Here is a 24,817-nt window from a genome sequence, read left to right on the forward strand (position 1 = left end):
CCGACCACTCTGGCCCAGGACCCAGCCCGGCTCTGCGTCCTGCAGCCCCCTTGTGTCTCAGCACTGAGGGCTTTCCTGACGGCTGCTATTCCTTCCCCCGCTTCTCTGAGTGAAGGGTCTACTCTTGTGTTTCCCACACAGAGAGAGTGGGGACTGCTCCCAAAGGCCATCCTGGGAGGAGGCGTTTTCATCCAGAGTCTGGTGTTCTGTACCAAGATCCCACCTTATTCAGTAGGACTCTGTTTCTTCATGGAACCACATAATAAGACCTTAAAAATTGTATGTAGGGTCTAACTCACTCAATACATGAGTCGCCCAGAGGAGTGAGTGGCTCTCCCGAGGTCACGGCAAATTCGAGCTGAGCTGAGATTAGAACACGTCTTGTATCTGCCCTGGCAGCCATGGCAGTAATAAACAGTTATTGAGCATGGCTGTGGGCAAGGCGCTCTGGCCTGGCATCATAAAAGGCTGTGGTGAGATACGGCGCCTTCCCTTAGAGACTTAGGATCCAGAGTCTAGACGGCAGGATGGCACAGAACACAAGATAAATACCCAGGCAGGGCAGCATATGAATCAGTGCTAGGAACAGGTTCTACCTGTGCTCAGAGGACAGAAGGTTGGCGTTGGGCGAGGCCGTTGTCGTGGAAAGAGCTCAGGACCAGATTGTCTGGTGTGCCATGAATGGTCTGTGTGGCTCTGGAAAGGGCATCCCAGCCCTGGGCCCCGTTTTGCCTGCCCGAGGCGGAGTCAGGCGAGGGGCTGCTCTCCGGGGGCCCTGCTGGCTCTCACAGCCGCCCTCCATGTGGCCTCCCGTCCATATTAAACTCCTCAGGGCAGGGAGGATTAAAAGATTGATCAGTTCTTGGGGCACCGGGGGCAGCTCAGTTGGTTAAGCAGCAGACTCTTGGTTTGGGCTCAGGTCACGATGTCAGGGTCGTGAGATGGAGCCCCCTGTCGGTCTGGCTCCAAGCTCAGCATGAAGTGTGCTTGTCCTTCTCCGTCCCCATGCTGTCTTTCTCTCTCTCTCAAATAAATAAATAAGTAAACTTAAAAAAAAAAAAAAAGTTGATCAATTCTTGAACTTTCTAAGGTCGTTAGGAAGTTTTCCTCCCAGAGAGGGAGGCCTGGGAGGCACTTATTGTCCTGTAACCCCAGGACCCTAGGAGTCTGGGGGTGGGGGGTGGGATTGCAGCATAAAGTCATTGGAAAGCCACTCGGAGACTCAGCCTCCCGTCCTGAGACAGAGCCTGGCAGGCCTCCCCGAAGTTGAGCTTGGGAAGTAGAGCCCCTTCAAGGTGGGGGTTCAAACGAGCCTCAGGTCTGATTTGTATTCCTTCCTGAATCCACACGCAGAAGCTACAGGGGCCCCCACCGTCCTGCGGTGGAGACAGGGGTCCCCGAGTCGGGGAAAACACGGGCGGGAGCGCAGGGGCCACCTCAGGAGGCCTAGGATGATGCAACTGCGAGTAAGCCTCCAGGTTCCGGCTCCTGCAGGTGGCCGCGCGGGCTGGGGCTGGGACCCTGGGGTCCCCTTCCGCCCACACCTCAAGCGGGGTCTTGGAGAGAAGGGGAAACAGAGAGGAAAGCGGGCATCCTGAAACGAATAAACTAGTACAGGGAAACAGGAAGTAGGGAAGCCTGGGGGCCGAAGGGGGAAGGGGGGGTAGCGAGGAGCCCGGCAGCCGTGGAGGGGAGGGGGCCGGGTGGGGGGGGAGGCCGGCGGGCGTGGCTGGGAGGGGAGTGGGCCCGGAGCTGCTGGTGACAGATGGGTGGACACAAAGAGCAGAGCTGCGGGGAAGACAGATGGATGGGGGAGGGAGGAGGGGAGGCTAGAGGGGCAGTGGTTGGAGGCCTTAATGAGATTGGGGCTGGGCTGGGGCTGCGGAGAGGTGAGCGGAGAGGAGAGAAGAAAGCCGAGGCCGCCGGGGAGGACAAAGGCAGCGAGGCCCGGGGCCCGGGGCGGGAGAGGGCCCGGCCGGCCGCTGGAGAGGGGGGCTTCCAGCCGGGCTGGCAGCGAAGGGGGTGACAGATTGCGTGGTTCACCAGAGTGGAGACCCGCTGTCACCTTCTAGAGGCACCGAGAGGGGAGATGGAGAAAGACCGACTGACAGAGCCAGCGTGGGAGCAGACAAGGAGGTGGAGGAGGGCCAAGGCTTCCCAGCCACACCGAGGCCCCGGCCCAGGCTCCTCCTGCGGGCCTTGCTCCCGTGAGCCAGGACTCGAACCAGTCTCTCCCCGCATAACAGCCCAGCCGGGGCCACTCCCGGGAAAGGGTCAGGCAGCGTGGCACCGCGAGGGTTAACGCCGTCTGCTCTCCCTGCCAGCCGCTCGCCTGGTTGGGTCCCCAGGGCTCCCCACATATGTCACCCCCTCTCCTGCCAAACCCACTGCCTCCCAGCTCCTCCAGGCCTCCCCCCACCCTCAAGGACTGGGCCCCGGCCCCTGTGTCCTCCCCACACTCCAACTTCCACCCCAGCAATCCACCTGGAAGGCCGTATAGACATGAAAACACGGTGACAATCTGAGAAAGTGAACACCTATAACACACAAACTAATGACAACAAGCCAGAGGGCCATGCTCATCCCCCTTCCTGCCCTTCCTGCCCTCCCTGTGGCAGAGACCTTCACCCAGCTGGGGGGGGGGGGTCTCCTGCCCCCTCAGGCCGGGGCTGCGGGCAGCCTGGGCTGACCCCAGAGCTCTCCCTGCTCCCTCAACCATAATGCTTCAAATACAAGCATGCATGAAGGTCTTGCCACCTTCAAATCACGTGCACAAATTCAAGGCACGGGGCGAGCACTCGGCCTCGCGCTCCCCCACGCATTGTGTGACAAGTGCCCTGTGAGGAAGGCAGCAGGATCCCCATTTCACAGAGGACAAAATAGCCTCAGTCAAGGTTAATGACCTGGCCGAGGTCACTGGGACTTGGTCCACGGGCTCCCGGTTCAGTGGAATTACTCATTCTTTCTGATACGCCATGCTTTTGGCTCCTCTTTATCACAGGCTTGTGTTCTTGGCTACTCCCCTGAAGAACAAAAATTGAATCCCTGAGTGAAGATTGGGGCCGGGGGCCCCAGAGTCCAGGGTCCCAGGTGAAAGATGCAGAGGAGAAGGAGGTCCTAGGGCAGCCTCTCAGCCCCCTCACCATCAAACCCCAGTTTGTGGGGACCGCTGGGGCTGGGTACACCAAGGATGGCATCAGAGCCCTGAATTCTCAGAGCCAAACAGCCTACAAGGAGAGAAGCTGAGGACAGGGACCCCATTCCTCCCTGCCTTCCCACCCCACCCCCAGCATGCGGTGCCTCTGCTTCTGGGGTCTCTCTAGGTTCTGCTTCTGTTTCCCTCGACATCTCCCCCTGTGGGATCCGGGCCTCCCGGCTTCAGTCAGAGTCCCTCATCCCTAGAGTTCTATGAATCTGGTCTCCCCGTCCCTGGCTCCCTGCCTCCTCCACGTCTGTGTCTCCACCCTGTCTTGGGGCCTCCCCCAGGGCTCTCCAGTACCACGCAGTATCATCGCAGAATTCCCGTGTATCTCCGGCCTGTGTGTCTCCCCCCCGCCCCCGACCTTGCATCTCTGAGTCTCCGCAGAGCCTCCCCATCCTGGCAGTTCCTCTCTGGTGTCTCTCATCTCTCTGTGTCCCCCGCACGTCCGTCTCCCCGTGCCTGCCCCATGTCTGTTACCCACCGACAGTGTGCTCGCTGTCCCCACATCTCCCCCTGGCTCCCCTTCCTCTTCAGCCCCCGTTGGTGGGCATCTCTCCTCTCCCCACGGCACTCTCTCCTGGGTCTCTCTGTCTCCCAGTTTCTTGGACAGGGTGGAGGGCAGGAGGGTGGGGGAGGTAGCATTGCTGTTGCTGGGGGCTCATTAGGTGGAGATTGGTTTTTAATCAGCACCATGGCAATGATGATGCAAGAACTAAGATGCCACCTGATCCCCTGCCCCCAGCCCCCCTCCTCAAGCCTCCTTTCCCCTCCAGCTCAGCCCATCTGCTGGCGCCCGGGCACCTGTCTGGGCCTGCCCAGGTGGGAGTTGGCACCTCCCAGACCTGGGGGTGACGAGTGGTGGGGAGCTTGGGGAGGGATTATAGGACTCCCCTTAGGGAATGCCTCACCTTGGAGAAAGCCCAGAAAAAGGTCGATCCGGCACCAGGGAAACGGCAAATGCCTCCAACAACCTGCAGGTGGGGTGTGCTCCTTCTAAGGTCTGGGCCCTTTATGCAATAGCTCAATCTCCATGGCAACCTAAGAAGCAGTTATAATGAACCCCATTTTACAGAAAAGGACAGTGGAGGCTCAAGAGGTTAAGTGACTTGTCCGAGGTCACACAGCCGCCAGGGCTTTCTTCACCGCAGCACCCTGTCTCTGCAGGGCTCCCGGCCACGGTTCATTCCGGATACTCGCAAAGGCTCCATGAAGATACCCAACAGCTGGCTGGACGAGAGGACTAGACACACAAACCCAGCCCACATCCTCTCTGTGCTTCCCTTGGTCCCGGCCCCTGCCACCCTGCACGCACACACACACACACGCGTGCACATGCACACGCACCCTCGGGCTGGAGGCAGCTGAGCTGCCCCTGTGAACTTAATCAATGCCTGTTTGCATGTAGTTCTGTATCTGGTTTTCTCACTGCTCATTTGCTGCCCCGGCACACTCCCAGCTGCCCAGGCTGCCCTGCCTTCTCCCGCGTCCTTCCTCTGCCTTTAGCCCTTCCTTTCCTCCCAAGGCCCCCTAATTCCCAGTGGGTCAGCCTAGAGAAATTCCTCGTGGGCTCTGTGTCAGGAATCTGACCCCACTCCTCCTGGTGACGGGGTAGGTGGGAGGACGAGGGCTGGGATAGAAGCTGTGGGGTGACTGAGTCCCAGGGTGACGAGGGGCAGGGGCCTGAACAAGAGCCACAGACAGCCTGCCAAGGGGTCCGCTCGGCTGCAGCTTCATGAAGGATGAGAGCTTGCGGACGGCAAGGACTCTGGGGTCCTCTTCCGCGTTTTAGCGCTGTCCACTTGCACTTTTCTAGATTTCCCTGTTAGTACCTGGGAGAGCTTTCTTCCCGGGAGAAAAGACACAGGGGAAGGGGCCGTCAAAGTCACACCGGGACTCGGAATAGGACCATGGCACTTAAACCTGGCATGCTGGGGGCCCCTGTCCCTGCCGCCCCTGGTGTGGAAGACTGAGGGGTTCATCTGTGATCCTGCCCTGGCTCTCGCCCCAGCCCCACCCCTTCCCGCGGCTCTCCATTTCTTGCTTATGAAATATGCATGGAGAACAGATGTCCCTGCTCCCCTACTCCCTGCCCCCCCAGGGCCAGCCCCCACCCCCAGCTCCCGGGAGGTGGGGTGGGGGGGTGTTCCCAGTTCCCTCTGCCAATGGCTGCCTGGCCTGGCTGTTTAATATTGATGAGGGGGGGGCCTGGGCCAGCCAATGGAGAGCTGGGGGTGTGTGTGTATCTCCATATATACACAGGGCTGGGCCCGCTCAGGTGTGTATGCGTCGGTGGGGGTGTGTGTATATGTATGTGCGTGCGTGCCGCTGGCCCCCGTACCTGGCCAAGCCCACCCCCTCCACCTGGGCCCTATACCCTCACCATGTGTACCCCTCTCATCAGCCCTGGAGCCGGGGCAGCCACGCCACACTGCTGTCCCCGAGAGCTCTAGAAAGCTGGTCCCTAACTTTGCAGACGGATGAGCTCTGAGCAGCCAGAGGAGACTGGGGCTGTCAACGCGGCCCCCTGTCCTGCCAGCGTGGATCCCCTCACAGGGTCTTCCTAGGTAAAGGGAGAACTGTGGGCTGGGGAGGGGTGGGTGTGTCCCTTGCACTCTGGCTCAGGTCCCCTCCCTGAGCCTCCCTCTAGATCCTCTCTCCTGTGTCCCTGCACTTCCCTCTTCCCCACTCCTCCCCTTGGACTCTTTGTGCCTGACTGTCCTCCATCGGGTTGAGCATGGCAGAAGTGGGGCTGGAGGTCCTACCCGCGATGCTTGGGATTGCTGTTCTCCCTCATCCTTGGAGCCTGGAACTTTGGGACCAGAAGTGGATTGGGGGTGAGGACTGCATGGGTAAATAGGAGCTGCTGCCAGGACCGGAGCTGCGGTGGACGGCGGGGCCCGGTGGAGGTGGGACAGGGGTCAGATTGGGAGCACATGGAGGGGAGGGGTGGGGAGGGCATGGCAGAGCGGTCAAGGGTGAAGGAACACGGGCACGGGGCAGAGGAGAACGGGCTGATAGATGTGCTCGGAGGAACGCGCAGCTGAACTCTTGAAGGCCAGGGGCAGTAACCAGGTCCTGGAAGGTGCAGACTTCGGGGCCTCCCACCCTGTTGACACCCCTCTTGTCCCTTTGGAGCCTGGAATGTGGAGCGTGTTTTGAATTTCAGCACTGACCACCTTCTGCTTTGTGTGATGGTTGTGCGTGTGTGTCTGTTAGATGTGGAGACCCTTGCACCCGCCAACCGCCAGCAATTAGTAACTATTTGTCAACTACTCCTGAGCCTGGCTTCTCTGCAGTGGGGTGGGGCAAGGTGGGGGGTCGTGACCCCTGGGAGGAGGGCCCTCAGGCAGGAGAACCAGGCTGGTGAGGAAGGGAAGGAGCCTCGGCGTTTCTGTTTCCCGCGGCTCGGTCCCGCTGAGCTCCCAGTGAGTGGTGCCCTCTTCCCCCTAACACTCCTCCGAAGCAAAGCCTTCCCAGACCTCTCCCTGCTGCCTCACCCTGACCTCCTCTGGTCCCAGGGACAAACCAACCTTACCCAAGTCCCATAATGGTGTCCCCAAGAAGCTGTCCATGTCCCTTTCCCTGCAGGCCATATCTGAGCGGATGGGGGGTTGGGGGAGTGCCCCGAGTGGGAAGCTGATGATGATCTCTGTCCCTCTTCTTCTTTGTGGAGCCACCAAAAGCACCAGGGAATGGCGCCCCATGGCTGAGGGTGTTGGGGACAGAGTTAGAGGAAGGCGCTTGTCCTGAGGAGGGTCATCATGGCCAGAAGAGATACCGTCCCCTGACCCTAGTGGACAGGGTGGTAGGATCAGGTGTCTGCGGTGGTCATGTTGGGGGGTGGGGGGCCGGCAGGGACTGAGCCGGGGCAGCTGTGCTGAGCTCCATATGTCCCAGTCCACTCTACAATGGGCAAGCTGCGTGTGTATCCCCTCCCCCCACCCCACCCCCACCCCCAGAGAGGCAGCAAGGCTGGAGAGAGGCCCTGAGAGGGAGGAAAGGGCAAGGCCAAGGCTTATAGCTCTCCCATCACAACTGGGGAAGGTTTCGAGGCACGGCCAACCTCTCTTGAAACTGTGACTGCAGTCTTGCTCAGTTTTCTTTTTCTTTCTATTACTACAGGATATTTTTATTATGGTTAAAAAACCACGAACATAAAATTTACCATTTTAAGCACATGGTTCAGTAGTGTTAAGTATGTTCACACGGTGGTGCAACAGATCTGCAGAACTTTTTCATCTTTCAAATCTGAAACTCTACACCCTTTGAACAACAACACTTCCCCCTTCCCCCCACTTCCCCCAACTGCCATTGTACTTTCTGTTTCTCTAAAGTTGACTGCTTAGATCCCTCACATAAGTGGGATCATACAGCATCAGTCTTTTTGTGACAGGCTTATTTCATGTAGTGTAATGTCCTCAAGTTTCATCCATGCTGTAGCACATGGTAAGATTTCCTTCCTTTTTAAGGCTGAATAATATTCCACTGACTGTATATGCCACATCTTTATCCAGCCATCTGTCGATGGACGTCTGGCTTCTGTCCATATCTTCTTTATTCTGACTAGGGCTACAGTGAACATGGAAGTGCAGATATCTCTTTGAGATCCTGATTTCCATTTTGGGGGGATACCATCCAGAAGTGGGATTGCTAGATCAGCTGGTCGTTCTATTTTTAAATTGGGGGGGACCTCCATTAGGTTTTCCATAGTGACTGCACCATTTTGCAATTCCACCAACACACCAACATGGCACAAGGGACTCACTTTCTCCACATCCTCACCAACACCTGTTATTTGATGTTGTTTTTGTTTTGACAGTAGCCATCCTCACGGGGGTGAGGTTTTAGCTCATTGTGGTTTTGACTTGCTTTTCTCTGATGATGAGTGATGTGGGGCATCTCTTCATGCCTGCTGGCCATCTGTGTATCATCTTTGGAGAAATGTCTGTTCAAGTTCTGGCCCATTTTTTAATTGAGGGATCTGATGTTTTGTTGTTGTCGGGGTTCTGTATAATATTCTGGATATTCACCCCTCATCAGGTATATGATTTGCATGTATTTTCTCCCGCGGCTTGCCTTTTCACTCTTCTGATTGTGGCCTTTGACTTAAAAAGTTTTCAAGTTCAACAGTCCCATTTGTCCTTTTTTGCTTTGTTGCCTTCCTTTTGGCATCATATCCAAGAAATCACTGACTGCCAAGTCCAATGTCATGAAGATTTCCCCTGTGTTTTCTTCTAGGAGCTGTCTAGTTTTAGGTCTTTAATCCTCCTGCTGGGTTATGTCCTGCCCCCCCACCCGCCCCCACTCCGTCTCACCTCTCCTCCTTTCCTGATGCTCCCTTCCGGATTCTCTTCTTACCATCTTTCCTCCTACTCCTGTATGCCTGTCCACCTGCCTGTCTCTCCCAGACCGCCACCCCTCCCCATGTTTCTGCTGTTCTCCCCCCCCAAGTACCTCCCTGCTCCCAACGCATCTCCGACCTTCCTCTTGCCCTCCCCATCTCCGAGCTGTCCCCTAATTCCGCCCTCCGTCCCAATCAATTTCTTCTTCTCTCCTCCAGGCTCGGCACTGGAACCCTGACCATGGGACCTTGAAGTGGCTCTGACCTCCTCAGCTCAGTGGCAGACCCCACTCCCCCAGGCCCTTCCTGCCCCTCCCACAAACAGCTTGCAGGCTCCCAGAGGGAGGGGTGGGGAGGAGATCCTGATCTCGCAGGGCAGGGGGCCTCCATCATGATGCTCAACTCAGACACGGTGGAGCTGGACCTGCCTCCCACCCACTCCGAGACCGAGTCAGGCTTCAGCGACTGCGGGGGCGGGGCGGGCCCCGATGGGGCTGGGCCTGGGGGTCCCGGAGGGGGCCAGGCCCGGGGCCTGGAGCCCGGAGAGCCCGGCCGGAAAGACCTGCAGCACCTGAGCCGGGAGGAGCGGCGGCGGCGGCGCCGGGCCACGGCCAAATACCGCACGGCCCACGCCACGCGGGAGCGAATCCGCGTGGAAGCCTTCAACCTGGCCTTCGCCGAGCTGCGCAAGCTGCTGCCCACGCTGCCCCCCGACAAGAAGCTGTCCAAGATCGAGATCCTGCGCCTGGCCATCTGCTACATCTCCTACCTGAACCACGTGCTGGACGTCTGACGGGGCCTGCCTCCGGCCTCGCGGGGGTCCGCAGGCCCCCCGCCCCCGCCCCTGCACCCCGGCACGGAGTCCCGCAGGCCCCGGGGCGCAGGCAGGGTGCCCCCCGCAGGTGCCTGCTGGCTGGCGGCTAGCGGGAGCCAGACCTCCTCTTACCGACCCCGGGGCCCCCCCAAGGGCGAATCTCATGTACCTCCCACCGTTTGTGGTTGGGGCCCAGCTGGTCAGAAACGTTTGCCTGGGTGGTCGGTGTACAGTTCTTGCGGGGGTTCCTAAGCGGCCCCCCTAGCTCTCTCAAGGGCTGCTGCCTCTTCTACCCCACGACCAAATTTTCGGAGACCCCAGATTCTGTGTCTGTCTCCCATCCTCTTTCCAGCTTCTCCTGCCCGGGAGGGAGGCGGCATCGGCAGGGGAAGGGGGAAGCCTGGGCTCCGAGTGCAAGGGGGGCTTCTTCTCAGACATCTCAGCCCAGCACTGGTGGCCCGAGGGCCAGGCACGGCCAGGCAGGGGGCTCCTGAGGCAGCTCCTGCCAGGGCAGTCGTAGCAGCGGGAATCGCAGAAAAACGCTGTTTTCTCTCGTTCCTGAGGCTCAGCACAGACAGACCTCGATCTTACTTGGTAGTGAGTGCCTTGCCCTCTCTAAGCTCCCTGCCTCCTCCCACCCAGCATCCCAATTTTCTCCCTCCCTGTGTACAGCTGTTGAAAGGGTAATCGATCTAGATCCTGGAGGAGGGGATGATGGCCCCAGACCCAGCCCAGAGAATCAGCAGAGGGCCCAGGCAATGGGTGAGCCAGATCGCACATCTGCTTCCTCCATCCCGGCCCACTGGGAAAATGTGCAAAACCCACCCGCCTTCCTCCCTCAGATGCGGGGGGGGGGGGGGGGGGGGGGGGGGAGGCTCTATTCCTGCCCTCTGGGAATGCTCAGCTCTTTGGGACCTAGGGCCAGTTCATTATAGATAGATTTTTTTCTCCTTCCTTAAGCTTGGCTTCAGCAAGGGAAGACACCCCCCAACCCCACTCCCCACTCCCAGGCTCTCTGCACTTCCCCCCCATATGTTGCTTAGCCCCCTCTGCTCACGGCAGCCCAGGGTCAGCAGTGGAATGAAGGGCCAGAGGGCAGGTGCAGAAGAAGTGAGCTCACGGTCCTTCCCATGCTCCCTCCTCCCCGACACCAGACTCCGCACTCTACAAGGATATTATTTATTTACGTATTTATTTATTTATTCATCTATTTATTTACTTATTTATTTATAAATATTACTATTTATTGCCGAGTTGTGCACTTTGGGGTAGAGCGAGGGGGCTCCTGGCAGTCCTAGCTGGGTCTCTCTTGCTTCCTCCCCGGTTACTCTTTTCCCTTTCTTACTCCTTCTGCAAGCTCCAGGTGTGTGGGGAGATCCTCTCTGCTCACCACACCCATATCCCTTCCTCAGATCCATCTGTCCGGACACCCAGTCCTCTGGGATGGTGCCCTTCCCCCAGCTCCAGGGCTCCTGGACCCTTCCGTAGCTCTCTCCACCCCCAGACAGTCGCACCCCAGTCCTGCCTGCCTCTTTTCTCTCTCTAGCCCTCTCCCATGACCTCTCACTTCTTCCTGATAGCCCCAACAGCAGCACCCCCCCCGGGGTCTGTGTCCTGTGTCCTGTGTGTGATCCCCTCCCATTGCAGTTCCAATTTCATACGAAAAGAAAAATTAAAGTGACCTCGTTCTAGCACCAGGTATGGCTGTGGATCATTCGGTTGGGCTTAGCAGCTGGCCTAGGCATGGAGGGTCCTAGGCTTTGAAGGCTCTTCTGATGGGGCTTTGAGAGCTCAGTGTGGTGGGTACACAGAGAGAGGGAGGGGCCACAGGGTAAAGAGGTGCAGGGAAGGGTGTAACACACAGGTCCCAGACCTGCCCACCGAGAGTCCCATGTACCTCCATCTTGGTATTCATTGAGCGACACTTTCTGACCCCTCTGGTATTGTGCTTCTGCTCTGCTCTCTCTGGGCCTGAGGATGAGCTTGAGTTCCCAGGGGAACCCAAGTAACACATGTGTCTGTAGGTCCATGCTGCTGGGAAAAGCCATGACATAAAATCTGTCTCTCCTCATTGTTGTCTCTGAGCTGGGTCAGTATTCACTGCAATTTGTTCTTGGCCCACTTTATGTTCCGCAACCTGAAGATATGGGGGAGAACATAATGGACAACCTGGGACTCAGAGAGGGAAGGGAAAGGGATAAAAAGGAGCTCTGAAAGAATATCAAAGGACTCCTGGAAGAGACCCTACAGTCAATTTATAGATGAGGACACTAAAGCCCAGAGAGGAGGGGGGCCTTGCCCAAGGTCACACAGCTAGTTGGGGCAGAAGTAAAGTTCAAACCTAGGTCCTTTACATCCTGTACTGCCAACACCCCACTTCCCTGAAATGACCCAGCCTGCCAGGTGAGACTCTGTGGGCCTCATATTTTAACAAGAACCCCAATAAACCAGAGTATTCAGTTTTGTGGCCAAGAAGGCAAAAGGTCCGGAGACAACTTTGCAGAAGGAATAGCTGAAAAACTGAGGCTATGTGTCTTCACAAGAGCAGACTCAGGGGGCAATATGGTCCTTAGCTTCAAATATTGAGAGAAGAAACAAAAACAAGACATGCTGGGAGGCCCCAGGGAAGCAGAACCAGGACCAGTAGGGGGAAGTTATAGGAAACAGATTTTAACTGGAAGAAAAACCTTTCAACACCTGGAGCTGTCCAGCAACGGAAGTGCCTGCCCCGAGGAGGAGGAATCCGAATAGATGGGCTGGAGCGAGGACCACAGACGGAAACCAGCGAGTCCATTCCTGCCTCCCTGGAACACTGGCTAGGTAAACTCAAAGATCCTTTCCAAACTGGAGGCCCTCTGGGAAGTCTGAAGGCAAGCAATGGGAGGGAAATGCTGAGACATGTCCGGACTCCGAAGGTGCTGTTTTCATCCCTGACCTCAGCGGCAAGAGCGGTTTAAGTTAGACTGAGGGAGAAACCCCCACACATCTTCCCTTCCCCATTTGCATTAGAGGAAATGTGCTCTGCCCAGAGCCTGGCAAGAGGGAGGGCTGCACAGAGACCAGGGAGAACCTGAGGACTATAGGGCTGGAGCTGGAAGGGAGCATGGCCGGCACCGGATCCAACACCTTTGTTTTGAAGGCAGGTAAGCCACTGTCCACAAAGGCCATGTGACTCACCCATGTTGGTGGACTGGGGTTAGAACCGTGTCCTCCATTCCTGGCTCTGGAGCTCGGTGCCTTCCCCTGCACGGTAGCCCCGGCCCTCGGAGCTCCCTGCCTCCCCCCTTGTCACTTTGACCCGCTGGAGAGCAGAAGGGGTTGCTGGGCCCCTCTGCTCAGGGATCCCTCAGGGCCTGGGGGTGGGGGGGCAGCCGCAGCTGTTCTGCTAGCTCCAAATTTCTTCAGATAATCAATTGGCCTCGGCTGCTGCTCTGCTCCGCAGGACCAGGACTGGAGAAGCTGGAGGTGGGGAGGAGGAGGGGGAGGGGGCAGGGGGCTGGGCGCTGGGAGAGGGGACTGTCTGGGAGACCCAAGTCCCCAGGCTGGGGACTGAGGGAGAGTGGGAGCTCTGGGCTAACACCCAGGGAGGGAGGGACAGAATGTCAGGAGAGGAGGCATCTGGGACCCTCGTTCTACGTCCTCCAAAACCCATCAGGTGGGCCAGTGGGCTGGGCAACCGGGAGGGGGCACCCGGCACGAGTGGGACTTGAGTACCTCACCCCCCCTTTCCTCCTCCAGCCCCTTCTCACCCCTGCCAGCCCCTTCCAGCTGTCCATGCCCTCCTAGTTACGCAGGCCCTGACCCGCCAGCGCTCTGCCCCTTTCTCAGCAAAGCCCACCCCCGGTGGCAGAGCCCCCAGCAGGCCCCAGAGGCTTGAGAGGGGAGGGGAGGCTCTTAGCCACTCCTCCCGCCTTCACACACACACACACTCACGTACACACACACACTCTGTGTAGGCTGCCAGGCGTATGGCCCCTTTGTGCCGCACAATGGAGGCCCTGCCATGCCCCTTTCCAGGCTGGGCATGGGGCTTCCTCTCCCTCCTCTTCCTCACCTCCCTTCCTTCTCCATCCCCCACACAGGGCCTGCCTATGCCTCCTCTTCTGCCTCTAGCTGGACCTCCCCTCCCTCCATCTTTCTGCATCTTGTTTGCTCACTTGCTTGCGTCCTTTCCTGAGCCCCCGAGGTCTGGGCGAAGCCTGTGTAGAGAAGAAAGAAGTGGACAGAAGGCCACAGTCCTTGAAGGCTGGTTTGGGGAGAGAAGAAGGAAGCAAGCGGAGCGGGAGTGGGGGAGAAGCGAGGCAGTGTTGGGATGGAGGGGACAGAGAGCCCGCGGCTGGCAGCCAGAAGACCTGAGTCCAAGCTCCATATTCACCTTCACTCGCGGCGCCGTAACAAGCAAACCACATGCGCTCCCTGGGTCTCAGGAGTAAGACCTGCCTCACAAGGGTGTTCTGAGCATGAAATGAGATCATCCCGGCAGGGCTCAGCATGAATGCCCACTAAATGGCACAGTAAGGGGCAGGTAGGAGCAGGGCCAACCTGCACTGTTGTACAGTCTGTGCACTGTACAAGGTGCCAGGCCAAGGCAGTGAAGGGGCCTGACATCTAACCAGAGCCACCGGTCATGCCGGTGGTGCCAGTGAGGGTGCAGCATCCCCCGACAGGGGGCCCTGGAGCCGACCCCTCGTGTGGGTTCCCGGACATGAACTTACAGGGGTCCAACCGAAAACTCAGAGTCCCGACAACCTTGGGAACCAAGACAGAGTGGGAGGGGACCGAGAGGCTATGGGGAGCCCCGAAGGGGAGGTCCCTTAGCTCCGTCTTCCCTGTAAAGTGGAGAAAAGCTGAACTATGAATTCTGCTACACCCATCAAGGAGACGCTGCAGCTGAGAAGGGGGGCGCTTAGAAGCAGGAGAGGAGGGAGAGCCTGCGGGGGTCGGTGGGTAGAGATGAGAACGCGGTGTGGGTGGAAGGACCTCGGGCTCTTGGTCTTCCTCCCGGGTCCGCACTTAAGCAAGGTTCCCGGAGCCGCTCTGATGATCACTTGTTGAACACTGCCCCCTGCCGGCGGCCGGCGGCGCCGTCTCACTTCCCTCTCGGGCGGGAGCCGCCACCAAACTGGGAGGGGTCCGTCCAGAGGGGCACAAAAGGTGAGGGAGATGTGGTGGGAGCTGCAATCCAGAATTCTGTTCTTGTCAGAGTTTCTGGAAGGTGCATGGCGGGGTGGTTGCTGACTGGGGATGACTAGGGTCTAGAATTCGTGGGTGTTTCATTTACGTATGTTAATGCTGTATCATTTCCAGATGGATTGTTTTCCTGCCTGTGTCCATTTCATTTGCTGTGTGTCCGTGTGTGTGTGTGTGTGTGTGTGTGTGTGTTCTGTCTCTGGGGTGCTCGCCTGCTTCTGTGCCGCTGTCCCGGAGAACATATGTGTGCTTGTTTCTATGTCCTTTTTTATGTGGGAGTCTGAGTGTTGGCTTTATGGGGGAGCGCTAGAAGTGGCTTCATTTCCTCTCCTTCCCTCCGCCGTAGACCTCTGCCTTCCACCAGCCACATGGCCACCTGCAGGTGACAGTCTTTTGGTGGCTCTTGCCTCCTTTGGACCAAGCTCAGAGCCTCGCTCTGGCTTTACCTGGGATTCTTGAGCCTGCTAAGTGGGGCCTCGGGCTTGACGCCCAAGTGGAAGAGACTGGGAGGGCCCTGAGCGCAGAGCCACCTACCTCCCTCTCGTCCTTACTGGCATGGAACCTCCAGCCTTCTCCTTTTATTACCTTCTGGCTGACCTCCTTCATTAGTCAGTCCTCTTTTATTCAATGCACTATACATTTACTGAATAGCCAGTGTGGGCCAGACACTGTTCTAGGTTCTGAAATACCAGGCAGTCCGACAGGGAGGAGGTGTGGGGAGACAGACGTGTAAACACACCAACCCCCAGAGAGTGAAAAGCAAATGCAAGGACTGGAGTCCCGGAGCCAATTATGTTGTACATTGACCATTAGACTTTAACTTAATATGTACTGCTACTTACTTTTTCTTTAACATTATAAATATCTTTTTATATCTGTACATAGAGACGAACTTCACTTTTTAAACTTCTCGCTAGGACATATGTATTATAATTCATATAGCCATCCTCCTGCTGATGGACATTTAAGCTAATTCCAATATTTGTTACGAATAATGCTGCAGCGTACCACATCATTCTATGCATATATATTTGTGCACTTATGTGAGCATTTTTGGAGGGTGGATTCTTAGAAATGGAACTGCTGTATTAAAGAGAATATACCTTTGAATTTTTTTTAAAAGATTTTATTTATTCGACAGAGACCGAGCACAAGCAGGGGGAGCAGCAGAGAGAGGGAGAAGCAGGCTCCCCACTGAGCAAGGAGCCTCGATGGAGGTATGGAGGGACATGGGACTGGATCCCAGGACCCTGGGATCATGACCTGAGCCAAAGGCAGATGCTTAACTGACTGAGCCACCCAGGCATCCCTACCTTTAAAATTTTGATAGATACTTCCGAACTGCCCTCCAAAAAGTCCTTATTGGTATAATACTTCCAACCACACACGAGAATCTACATTTCTTCACACCCTTCATAGCAATGAATATTAGCATTCTTTTAATTTTTTTCCAATTCAATAGGCAAAAGGGAATATGGAGTTTTTCTTAATATTTTCTTCATTTTGAGATTGATACTAGTTTTATATGGTCATTAGAGGTTGTATTTCTTCTGTTCATATCTTTGGCCTCTTGAAAAAAGCTAATTCATTTTTCTTCATTTTATGCTACATTTTTTTTCTTTAAAAAATACAATGTATTTTAAGTAAAACAGTGCTTTTGTTGTTCTTCCATTTAGCTGGTATCATCTATTAAATCCCTCAGTTTGTGGCACACTAAATAATTGGTCCACACCTCCCTTTTTGCTGCCTCCTCTTTTTTCCATCCCTGTTCCCACTTTCCTTGCCACCCCAGCCACAGGCATGCTCTCATTTATTTAGTCATTTGACTCTCCTTTCACCCCCATATTGACACATACATGTATCCCTGATCAATACGTTACATTATTTTGTGTGTTTTACATTTCAGGACAATCGTATGGAATAACATCTCATTCTGTTTCTTTTACTTTCCTTTTTTCTTCTTACTAAACATTGTGTTTTATGCTTTTGCTATGGAATGAATAAATCATGGGATGAAAGGCACAGCATAGGGAACAGAGTCGATGGTGCTGTAACAGGGCTGTAAGGTGACAGAGGGTAGCTCCACTTGGGGTGAGCACAATGTAATGTCTAGACTATGTTGCACACCTGAAACTAATGTAACATTGTGCATCAACCATACTTCAATAAACATTAAGTAAATAAGACTGAAATGTCAAAAACTTCTCTTCTGGCTTTCTGTCCCCACTTCTTGCCGCTTGCTGTGCCAGCTGAGGGCTCCCCTGCGCCCCTCGTATCCATGCCTTGCAAAATTCATCAAGGACTTTCTGCTTAGGGCCAGCGAAAGGATGCCAAATCTATCAATACCAAGAAAACTAAGGATAATGTGACGTTTAAAGTTCGATGCAGCAGATCACTTCATACCTTGGTAATCACAGACACAAAGAAGGCAGAGGAAAATAAAGCAGTCCCTGCCCCCACGTTTGGCAGTGAAGGAGCTGAAACGAACATGACACACCAAGTGTGCTGCGGGGTTTCAGGGTTCTTGTCTCATGGAGCCCAAGAATGAATCTGAGGGACAAAAGAGTGAAGTGAAGTTAAAGTTTTACTAACTGAAGGTGGGAACAGAAAGGAAAGAAAAGAACTCTCTGAAATGACAGGGGTCCAAAATGGGTTGCCACAGAGGGCGTTTATGGTCGGTCTTTTATAGGCAACTGACCAGGGAACTTGGTAAATTTCTTGTCAATATCATGGCAGATTTGTGAATATCATGTCTATATTTAGAACAAACCTGGTGGACTTGTAACCTATCATGAGCACAAACAAGGTGTTCTTGTAAATATCATGTCTATTTCTCTACATCTGGGATTTCTGTGAGCCTGGTTACCAAGCCCCCTGAGTGACCCTAGTCTTGGTGTCCCCTACCTCTCTCTCCCTACCCAACCTCACCTGTCCCCTACTCAATTTGAACTGTATCAAAATTTTAAAAATTCTTTAAAAAACAGACATACAAAACTTCTATTCTGCTTTAATATATGAGATGGAATTTAAAAACAACATATGGTGAACTAGTTCATTCTTTTTTTAAAAAGATGTTATTTATTTATTTGACAGAGAGAGAGAGTACAAACAGGGGGAGCAGCAGAGGGAGAAACAGACTCTCCGCTGAGCAAGGAGCCCCATATGGGGCTCGATCCCAGGACCCTGGGATCATGACCTGAGCTGAAGGCAGACACTTAATGGGCTGAGCCACCCAGGTGCCCCTAGGTCATTCTTTTTATCTACATATACCTTGTGCACTCTACCATGTATTTTTTTTTTTTAAGATTTTTTTTTTTTTTAAAGATTTTATTTATTTGACAGAGAGAGATACAGCGAGAGAGGGAACACAAGCAGGGGGAGTGGGAGAGGGAGAAGCAGGCTTCCCGCGGAGCAGGGAGCCCGATGTGGGGCTCGATCCCAGGACCCCGAGATCATGACCTGAGCCGAAGGCAGACGCTTAACGACTGAGCCACCCAGGCGCCCCTCTACCATGTATTTAATATGCAAGGTTGTTTCCCAATTTTTTTTGCTGCAATGAATTTCCTTGAATATGTCATTTTATATATTCTTTGTAGGGTTATTTTTATAACGTTATCCTAGGAATAGAACCAGATTATAGACTATACACATATTCAGTTTATTAGACACTTCTAAGTTGTGCTACAGCAACTATTAGTTTAGACTACAGCAGCAGCTCAGGATTCTCCTGTTTCCCACCACCTCATGAGCACTTGATACTCACCAACTTCTAAATTTTGCTGCGGATGTAGTTGTAGCAATAGGTATTTGTTTCCTGTTTGGTCTGATTTTGGGGGAATTTTCCAATTGATTGTATGATCTCTAGCATTACAGGATTGTAAGATCTGTAGGATTATGGAAAGTAAGTCTTTTGCCATGCAGACATTTTTATTTGGTCAAATTTACAATCTTTTCTTCTATGGCTTCTGTATTTTGGGCCTTGGACTTCCCTGCTTCAAGATCATAAAAGAAAAAGGGAAAAAAAACAAAAACAAAAAACAAAACTCCATTGCTTTTGTCAACCAAGTGGAGAGTCTGTAAAGCAACCAAAAGCATGCATTTGGGGTCTTAGGGATTGTAATTCCCAAGGCGCAAAGCTTGGAGTTGACCGAAATTGTAATCGTGCTCCCAGTTTTGAGAGGGGAGTGCAGGCTTATAAAGACAAAAGCCACAAAACTTATCTTGTAACAATTAGGACTGGCGCTGCAGAGATGAAACTGCCTAATGCATGAATGGCTGTTCAGCCAACAGGTGTTACATTATCTCCATCTCTGCCCGAAGGAGAGGGATATGCTCCAGGAGGTGGCCCAGGTGCAAATGGCAAGTTGCAATTGACCAAAACCGAGAGTTTATGATGCTCCAATTCTCAGCCACAGGCCCTGCTTTCTCAGTATCTTCCTTACCCTATTTTGAATGACTCTTAGCAATGCTTACTTCACTTAGGATTCTTCTTTCACACTCTCTTCTAATACTTACAGTATTATTATTGCTTTGGTGGTAATGTTGTTTACCTTAAATGAGGTAAGAATCCAAGTTTACTTTTTCCAAGAGTTACCCAGTTATCCAATACCATTTATTGAACAGTCTGTCTTTTCTTTATTGAAAGAACAATTTTCTTTCATTTGCAATATAGTTATATATTACTTCTTTTTCTTTTCTTTTTTTTAGTTTTGAGAGTTCTTTATATAATCTAATACAAGTTCTTTATCCAATATGCAATATGCAAATATTTCCCCCAGTCTGTGACTTGTCTTTTCACTTCTTAAAAGTGTCTTTTGAAAACAGAAGTTCTCGATTTGGGTAAAGTCAAATTTATCATTTTATATTTTGTGAAAATTAATAAAGGGAAACTTTATTAAAGTGGAATCCAGAGGCTAGAAGGGGGAGCCATATTACTCAATGTCAAATGCTGGAAGAATTGACAACTACAGATCCCAGCAGAAGAATCCTCAATGGGAAAGAATGATCAACGACAGGTCTCAACAGGAAAAGATGTACATTGAATCTTCTACAAGAAATCAGCCACCCCTGCAACTCAGCCAATGTGTGACCCTCATCACCCTCAACTCTTTTTTTCCTTCCATAGACTTTGATTCAAAACAACCTCTCCCAACTTCCTTCTTCTCTCTCTCTCTTTTAAAAAAGATTTTATTTATTCATTTGAAGCAGAGAAAGAGCATTCACGAAGCGGGGGGCGGGGGGGGGCGGGGGGGGAGGGGCAGAGGGAGAGGGAGAAGCAGGCTCCCCGCTGAGCTGGGAGCCCAATGCTGGACACGGAGCTCAATCCCAGGACCCTGAGATCATGACCTGAGTAGACACTCAACCATCTGAGTCACCCAGGCACCCCTGAACCTCCTTCTTCTCCATAAAATGACTTTCCTCTTTGTTGGGTTTGCCTATGATTTTGCCATAGTTTGCATGTCCTGAATTTCAATTCTCTGTTATTGAATAAACCCATTTTTTTTGGCTGGTGGTATAACTGACTTTTATTTTTAAGATTAACCATCTTTTGTGGATCATGCTTTTAGTGTCATATTTGAGAAATCTTTGCTTAGCTGAAAGTTGCAAAGATTTTCTCCTGTTTTCCTCTGGAAGTTATGTCTTACATTTAATTTTGTGATCAATTTTGAGTTAATTTTTGTGTGTGATGCCAGGTATGGATTGATGCCCTCCTCCTCCTTCTCCTCCTCCTCCTCCTTTTCTTTTCTTTTTTTGGCATGTAGTTACCCAACTGTCCTATATTGAAAAGACTGTCCCTTCTCTACTGCATTGCCTTTGCACGTTTGTCAAAAATCAATTGACCATATGTACGTGGATGTACTTATGAACTCTCTATTCTGCTCCACAGATCTATTTGTCTTTTTTTATGCCTATACTATACTATCTTAATTACAGTAGCTTTGAAATAAATCTTGAATTTATACAAGTCTTTCAGCTGTATTCTTCTTTTTCAAAGTTGTTTTGGCTGCTCTAGGCCCTTTGCATTTCCATATGACACTTAGAATCAGATCACCAATTTCAATCAACATTGCTGTGATTTTGTTTGGAACTACATTAAATGTTTAGATCAATTTGGGGGAATTGAAGTCTTAATAATATTGAGTCTTCCGATCCATGGGTAATATATATCTTGCTATTTATTTAGGTCTTTTTCTTTTTCTTTCTTTTTTTTTTTTTGAAAGAGCACAAGCAGGCATGGGGAGGGGCAGAGGGAGAAGGAGAGGCAGAGAGAGAACCCCAACCGACTCCCTGCTCATAACAGAGCCAGAGGCAGGGCTCAATCTCATGACCCTGTTATCATGACCTGAGTCGAAATCAAAAGTCCGATGCTCAACTGACTGAGCACCCAGGCTCCCCTATTTAGGTCTTTTTTTACTTATATGAGCAATGTTTTAGAGTTTTCAGTGCACATCTTTTGTCAGATTTATTCCTAAGTATTTTATGGGTTTTTTGGTGCTATAATCAATAATATTTTTAAATTTAACTTTTGAGTGTTCATTGCTAGTGTTCTGGATTAAATTGTGTGACCCCAAGATATATATTGAAGTCCTAATCTGTGGTACCCATGAATGTAATCTTATTTGGAAGTAGGGTCTTTGCAAATATAATCTAAGTTAAGATGAGGTCATACTGGAGTAGGGTAGGCCCTCAATCCAATAAGATTGGTGTCCTTATAAGAAAGAAACTTGGACACAGACATGCAGAGAGGGAAAATGATATAGAAACCCACAGGGAGGGGGTCCCTGGGTGGCTCAGTCGGTTAAGCATCTGCCTTCAGCTCAGGTCATGATTCCAAGGTCCTGGGATCAAGCCCCGCATCAGACTCCCTGCTCCGCGGGAAGCCTGCTTCTCCCACTCTCCCTGCTTATGTTAACTCTCTCGCTGTGTCTCTCTCTGTCAAATAAATAAAATCTTAAAAAAAAAACCCACAAGGAAAAGACAATGGAGGTAGAAATTGGAGTGATGCATTTACAAGCCAAGGAACACTTGGATTGCCAGAAGACACTGGAAGCTAAAAGAGGCAAGGAGGGATTCTCCCCTAGATCCTTCAGTGAGAGCATGGCCCTACCAATACTTTGGTATCTGACTTCCAGCGTCCAGAACGTGAAAGAATAAATTTCTGCTGTTTTAAGCCATCCCAGTCTGTGAGACTGTTATGGCAGCTAAGGGAAACTAATGCAACTAGTAGGTAGGAACACAATTGATTTCTGCATATTGATCTTATGTCCTGAAAGCATGCTAACCTCAGTTGTTAGATCTAGTAACTTTTTTGTAGATTTCATTGAATTTTCTGTATAGATAATTATGTCATTTCTGAATAAAAAAGATTTTACTTCAGGGCACCTGGGTGGGAGCCTGCTTCTTCCTCTCCCTCTCCCTCTGTTGCTCCTCCTGCTTGTGCTCTTTCCCGCTCTCTCTCCTCTCTGTCAAATAAATAAATAAAAATCTTTAAAAAAAAATAAAGTAAAAAAACAATTTTACTTCTTCCTTTCCAATCTGGATGCCATTATTTATCTTTCTTGCCTTATTGCACTGGCTAAAGCCTCCAGTATAATGCTGAAGAACAGTGGTGAGACCAGATATCCTTGCCTTGTTCCTGATTTTAGGAGGAAAGCATTCAATCTTTTACTATGATGTTTTTACATGATGTTATCGTGTGTGTGTGTGTATGTGTGTGTAGATGCTTTATGTGGTTGAAGAAGTTTCCTTCTATTCCAAATTTCTTGAGACTTTTTTTGATCAGAAATTTATATTAGATTTTTGTCAAATGTGTTTTTGATAGATGTTAAGATGATCATATGTTTTCTTGTCTTTTCTTTTTGTTTTTTGTTTTTTATTTATTTATTTATTTATTATTTATTTTTTATTTTTTTAAAGATTTTATTTATTATTTGACAGAGAGAATGAGAGAGAGAGAGCACATGAGAGGGGGGAGGGTCAGACGGAGAAGCAGACTCCCCGCCGAGCAGGGAGCCCGATGCGGGACTCGATCCCGGGACTCCGGGATCATGACCTGAGCCGAAGGCAGTCGCTCAACCGACTGAGCCACCCAGGCGCCCTGTTTTTTCTTTTTTAATTGTTAGAAATGTTTTCAGTGTTTCAGATGTTTACTCCACTTTGCATTTTTGGTCATGATATGTACTATCCTTTTTATATAATGTTGGATTTGATTTACTAAAATGTTATTAAAGGTTTTTGCATCTGTATTCATATGCAGCATTGGTCTATAGTTTTCTTGTAATGTCTTTGTCTCATTCTGCTGTTAGAGTAACGTCAGCTATGTATAATGAGTTGGGACGTATTCCCTATGCTTCAATTTTCTGAAAGAGTTTGTGTGAAATTGGTATTATATCTTTTTTTCTTAAATGTTTGGTAGAATTCACCAGTAAAGCTATTTAGGTCTGGTGTTTCCTTTGTGGGAAAGTGTGTGTTTGTTTCATTTTGTTTTTTAAGATTTTATTTATTTATTTGAGAAAGCACCAGCGAGAACACAAGTGGGGGGAGTGGAGAGGCAGAGGGAGAGGGAGAAGCAGATTCCCTGCTGAGCAGGGAAGCCCGATACAAGGCTTGATCCCAGGACCCTGAGATCATGACCTGAGCCAAAGGCCAACTGAGCCATCCAGGCACCCCTTTGTGGGAAGATTTTTAGCTACAATTCAATCTGCTTAATAGCTATAGGGTAATATAGGTGATCTATTTCTTCTTGAGTGAGTTTGATATTTTATTATTTTCTTTCTTTTAAAGATTTTATTTATTCATTTGAGACACAGAGATACAGAGAGAGAGAGAGAGAGAGAGAGAGAGAGCATGAGCAGGGGGAGAAGCAGAGGGAGAGGGAGAAGCAGACTGCCCGCTGAGCAGGGAGCCCGATGTGGGGCTCGATCCCAGGACTCTGGGATCATGACCTGAGCCGAAGGCAGACGCTTAACCATCTGAGCTACCCAGGCACCCCTCTTTTATTATTTTCAACTAAGCTGTCAAATGTTTTGCATAAATTCTCCTATTATTCTTTTAGTATCTTTAGAATCTGTAGTGATGTAGTCTCTCTTATTCCTGATATTAATCATTTGTGGTTTTTTCTTGTTTGTTTGATAAGTCTGACTAGATTTATCTATTTTTCCTATCTTCTCACAGAACCAGCTTTTGGTTCTTAGTTTTCATTCAGTTCAAAAATTTAAATTTTCTCTTTGATTTCTTCTTTTCCCCATGAATTATTTAGAATGGTGGTGTTTAATTTCCAAATATTTGGGGGATTTTCCAGATTCCTTTCTATTATTGACATACAATTTAATACCACTGTGGTCAGAGAATATATTTTGTATGATTTTATTCCATTTATTTATTTACTTATTATTTATTTTTAAAGATTTTATTTTTATTTTTTTATTTTTTTATTTTTATTTTTTTTAAAGATTTTATTTATTTATTTGAGAGAGAGAGAATGAGAGAGAGAGCACATGAGAGGGGGGAGGGTCAGAGGGAGAAGCAGACTCCCTGCCGAGCAGGGAGCCTGATGCGGGACTCGATCCAGGGACTCCAGGATCATGACCTGAGCCGAAGGCAGTCGCTTAACCAACTGAGCCACCCAGGCGCCCCAAAGATTTTATTTTTAAATAATCTCTACATCCAACATGGGGTTCAAATTCACAACTCTGACATCAAGAATTACACGCTCTACCAACTGAGCCAGCCAGGCACCCCAGATCGCATCCCTTTTAAATTTACCAAGACTTCTTTTATGGCCTAAGATATGGTCTATCTTGGTAAATGTTCCATGCACACTTGAAAAGAATGTGTATCCTGCCGTTATTGAGTGGAATGTTCCATAAATGTCAATTTTGGTCAAGTTAATTGATAGTGTTGGTCAAGTCCTTAAATATCTTTACTGATTTTTTGTTCACTTGTCCTATCAATTACTGAGATATAAGTATTGTCATTTCTAGTTATAATCACAGATTCATCCATTTCTCCTTATAGTTCTATCAATTTTTGCTTTGTGTACTTTGCATCTCTGTTATTAGGTACATAAATACCTAAAATTTGTTACGTCTTCTTTTTTTTTTTAAGATTTTATTTTAAAGCAATCTCTACATCCAATGTGGGGCTTGAACTCACAACCTCAAGATCAAGAGTCCCATGTTCTACCAACTCAGCCAGCTAGGTGCTCCTCAAATTGTTATGTCTTCTTGATGAATTGACCAGTTTATCATTATGAAATGACCCTCTTTAT

General features: G+C 50.7%; 1 protein-coding gene across 1 annotated transcript; it reads left to right on the top strand.

The window, feature by feature from the left end:
• The first annotated feature begins 8,792 nt into the window (after positions 1 to 8,792).
• On the top strand, positions 8,793 to 9,336 carry NHLH1 (nescient helix-loop-helix 1). The gene has a single exon (XM_045876076.2). The coding sequence runs from the start codon at positions 8,935 to 8,937 to the stop codon at positions 9,334 to 9,336; it is 402 nt and encodes a 133-aa protein (XP_045732032.1). The 5' UTR covers positions 8,793 to 8,934.
• The last annotated feature ends 15,481 nt before the right edge of the window (positions 9,337 to 24,817 follow it).

The sequence above is a fragment of the Mirounga angustirostris genome, unplaced genomic scaffold (assembly GCF_029215605.1).
Source record: "Mirounga angustirostris isolate CCGP_5_RB_7025 unplaced genomic scaffold, mMirAng1.0.hap1 SCAF_6, whole genome shotgun sequence".
Classification (NCBI taxonomy): Eukaryota; Metazoa; Chordata; class Mammalia; order Carnivora; family Phocidae; genus Mirounga; species Mirounga angustirostris.

Bases quoted from the DNA above. Each gene is read 5' to 3' on its own strand.
- NHLH1 (XM_045876076.2), top strand. From the start codon at position 8,935: ATGATGCTCAACTCAGACACGGTGGAGCTGGACCTGCCTCCCACCCAC.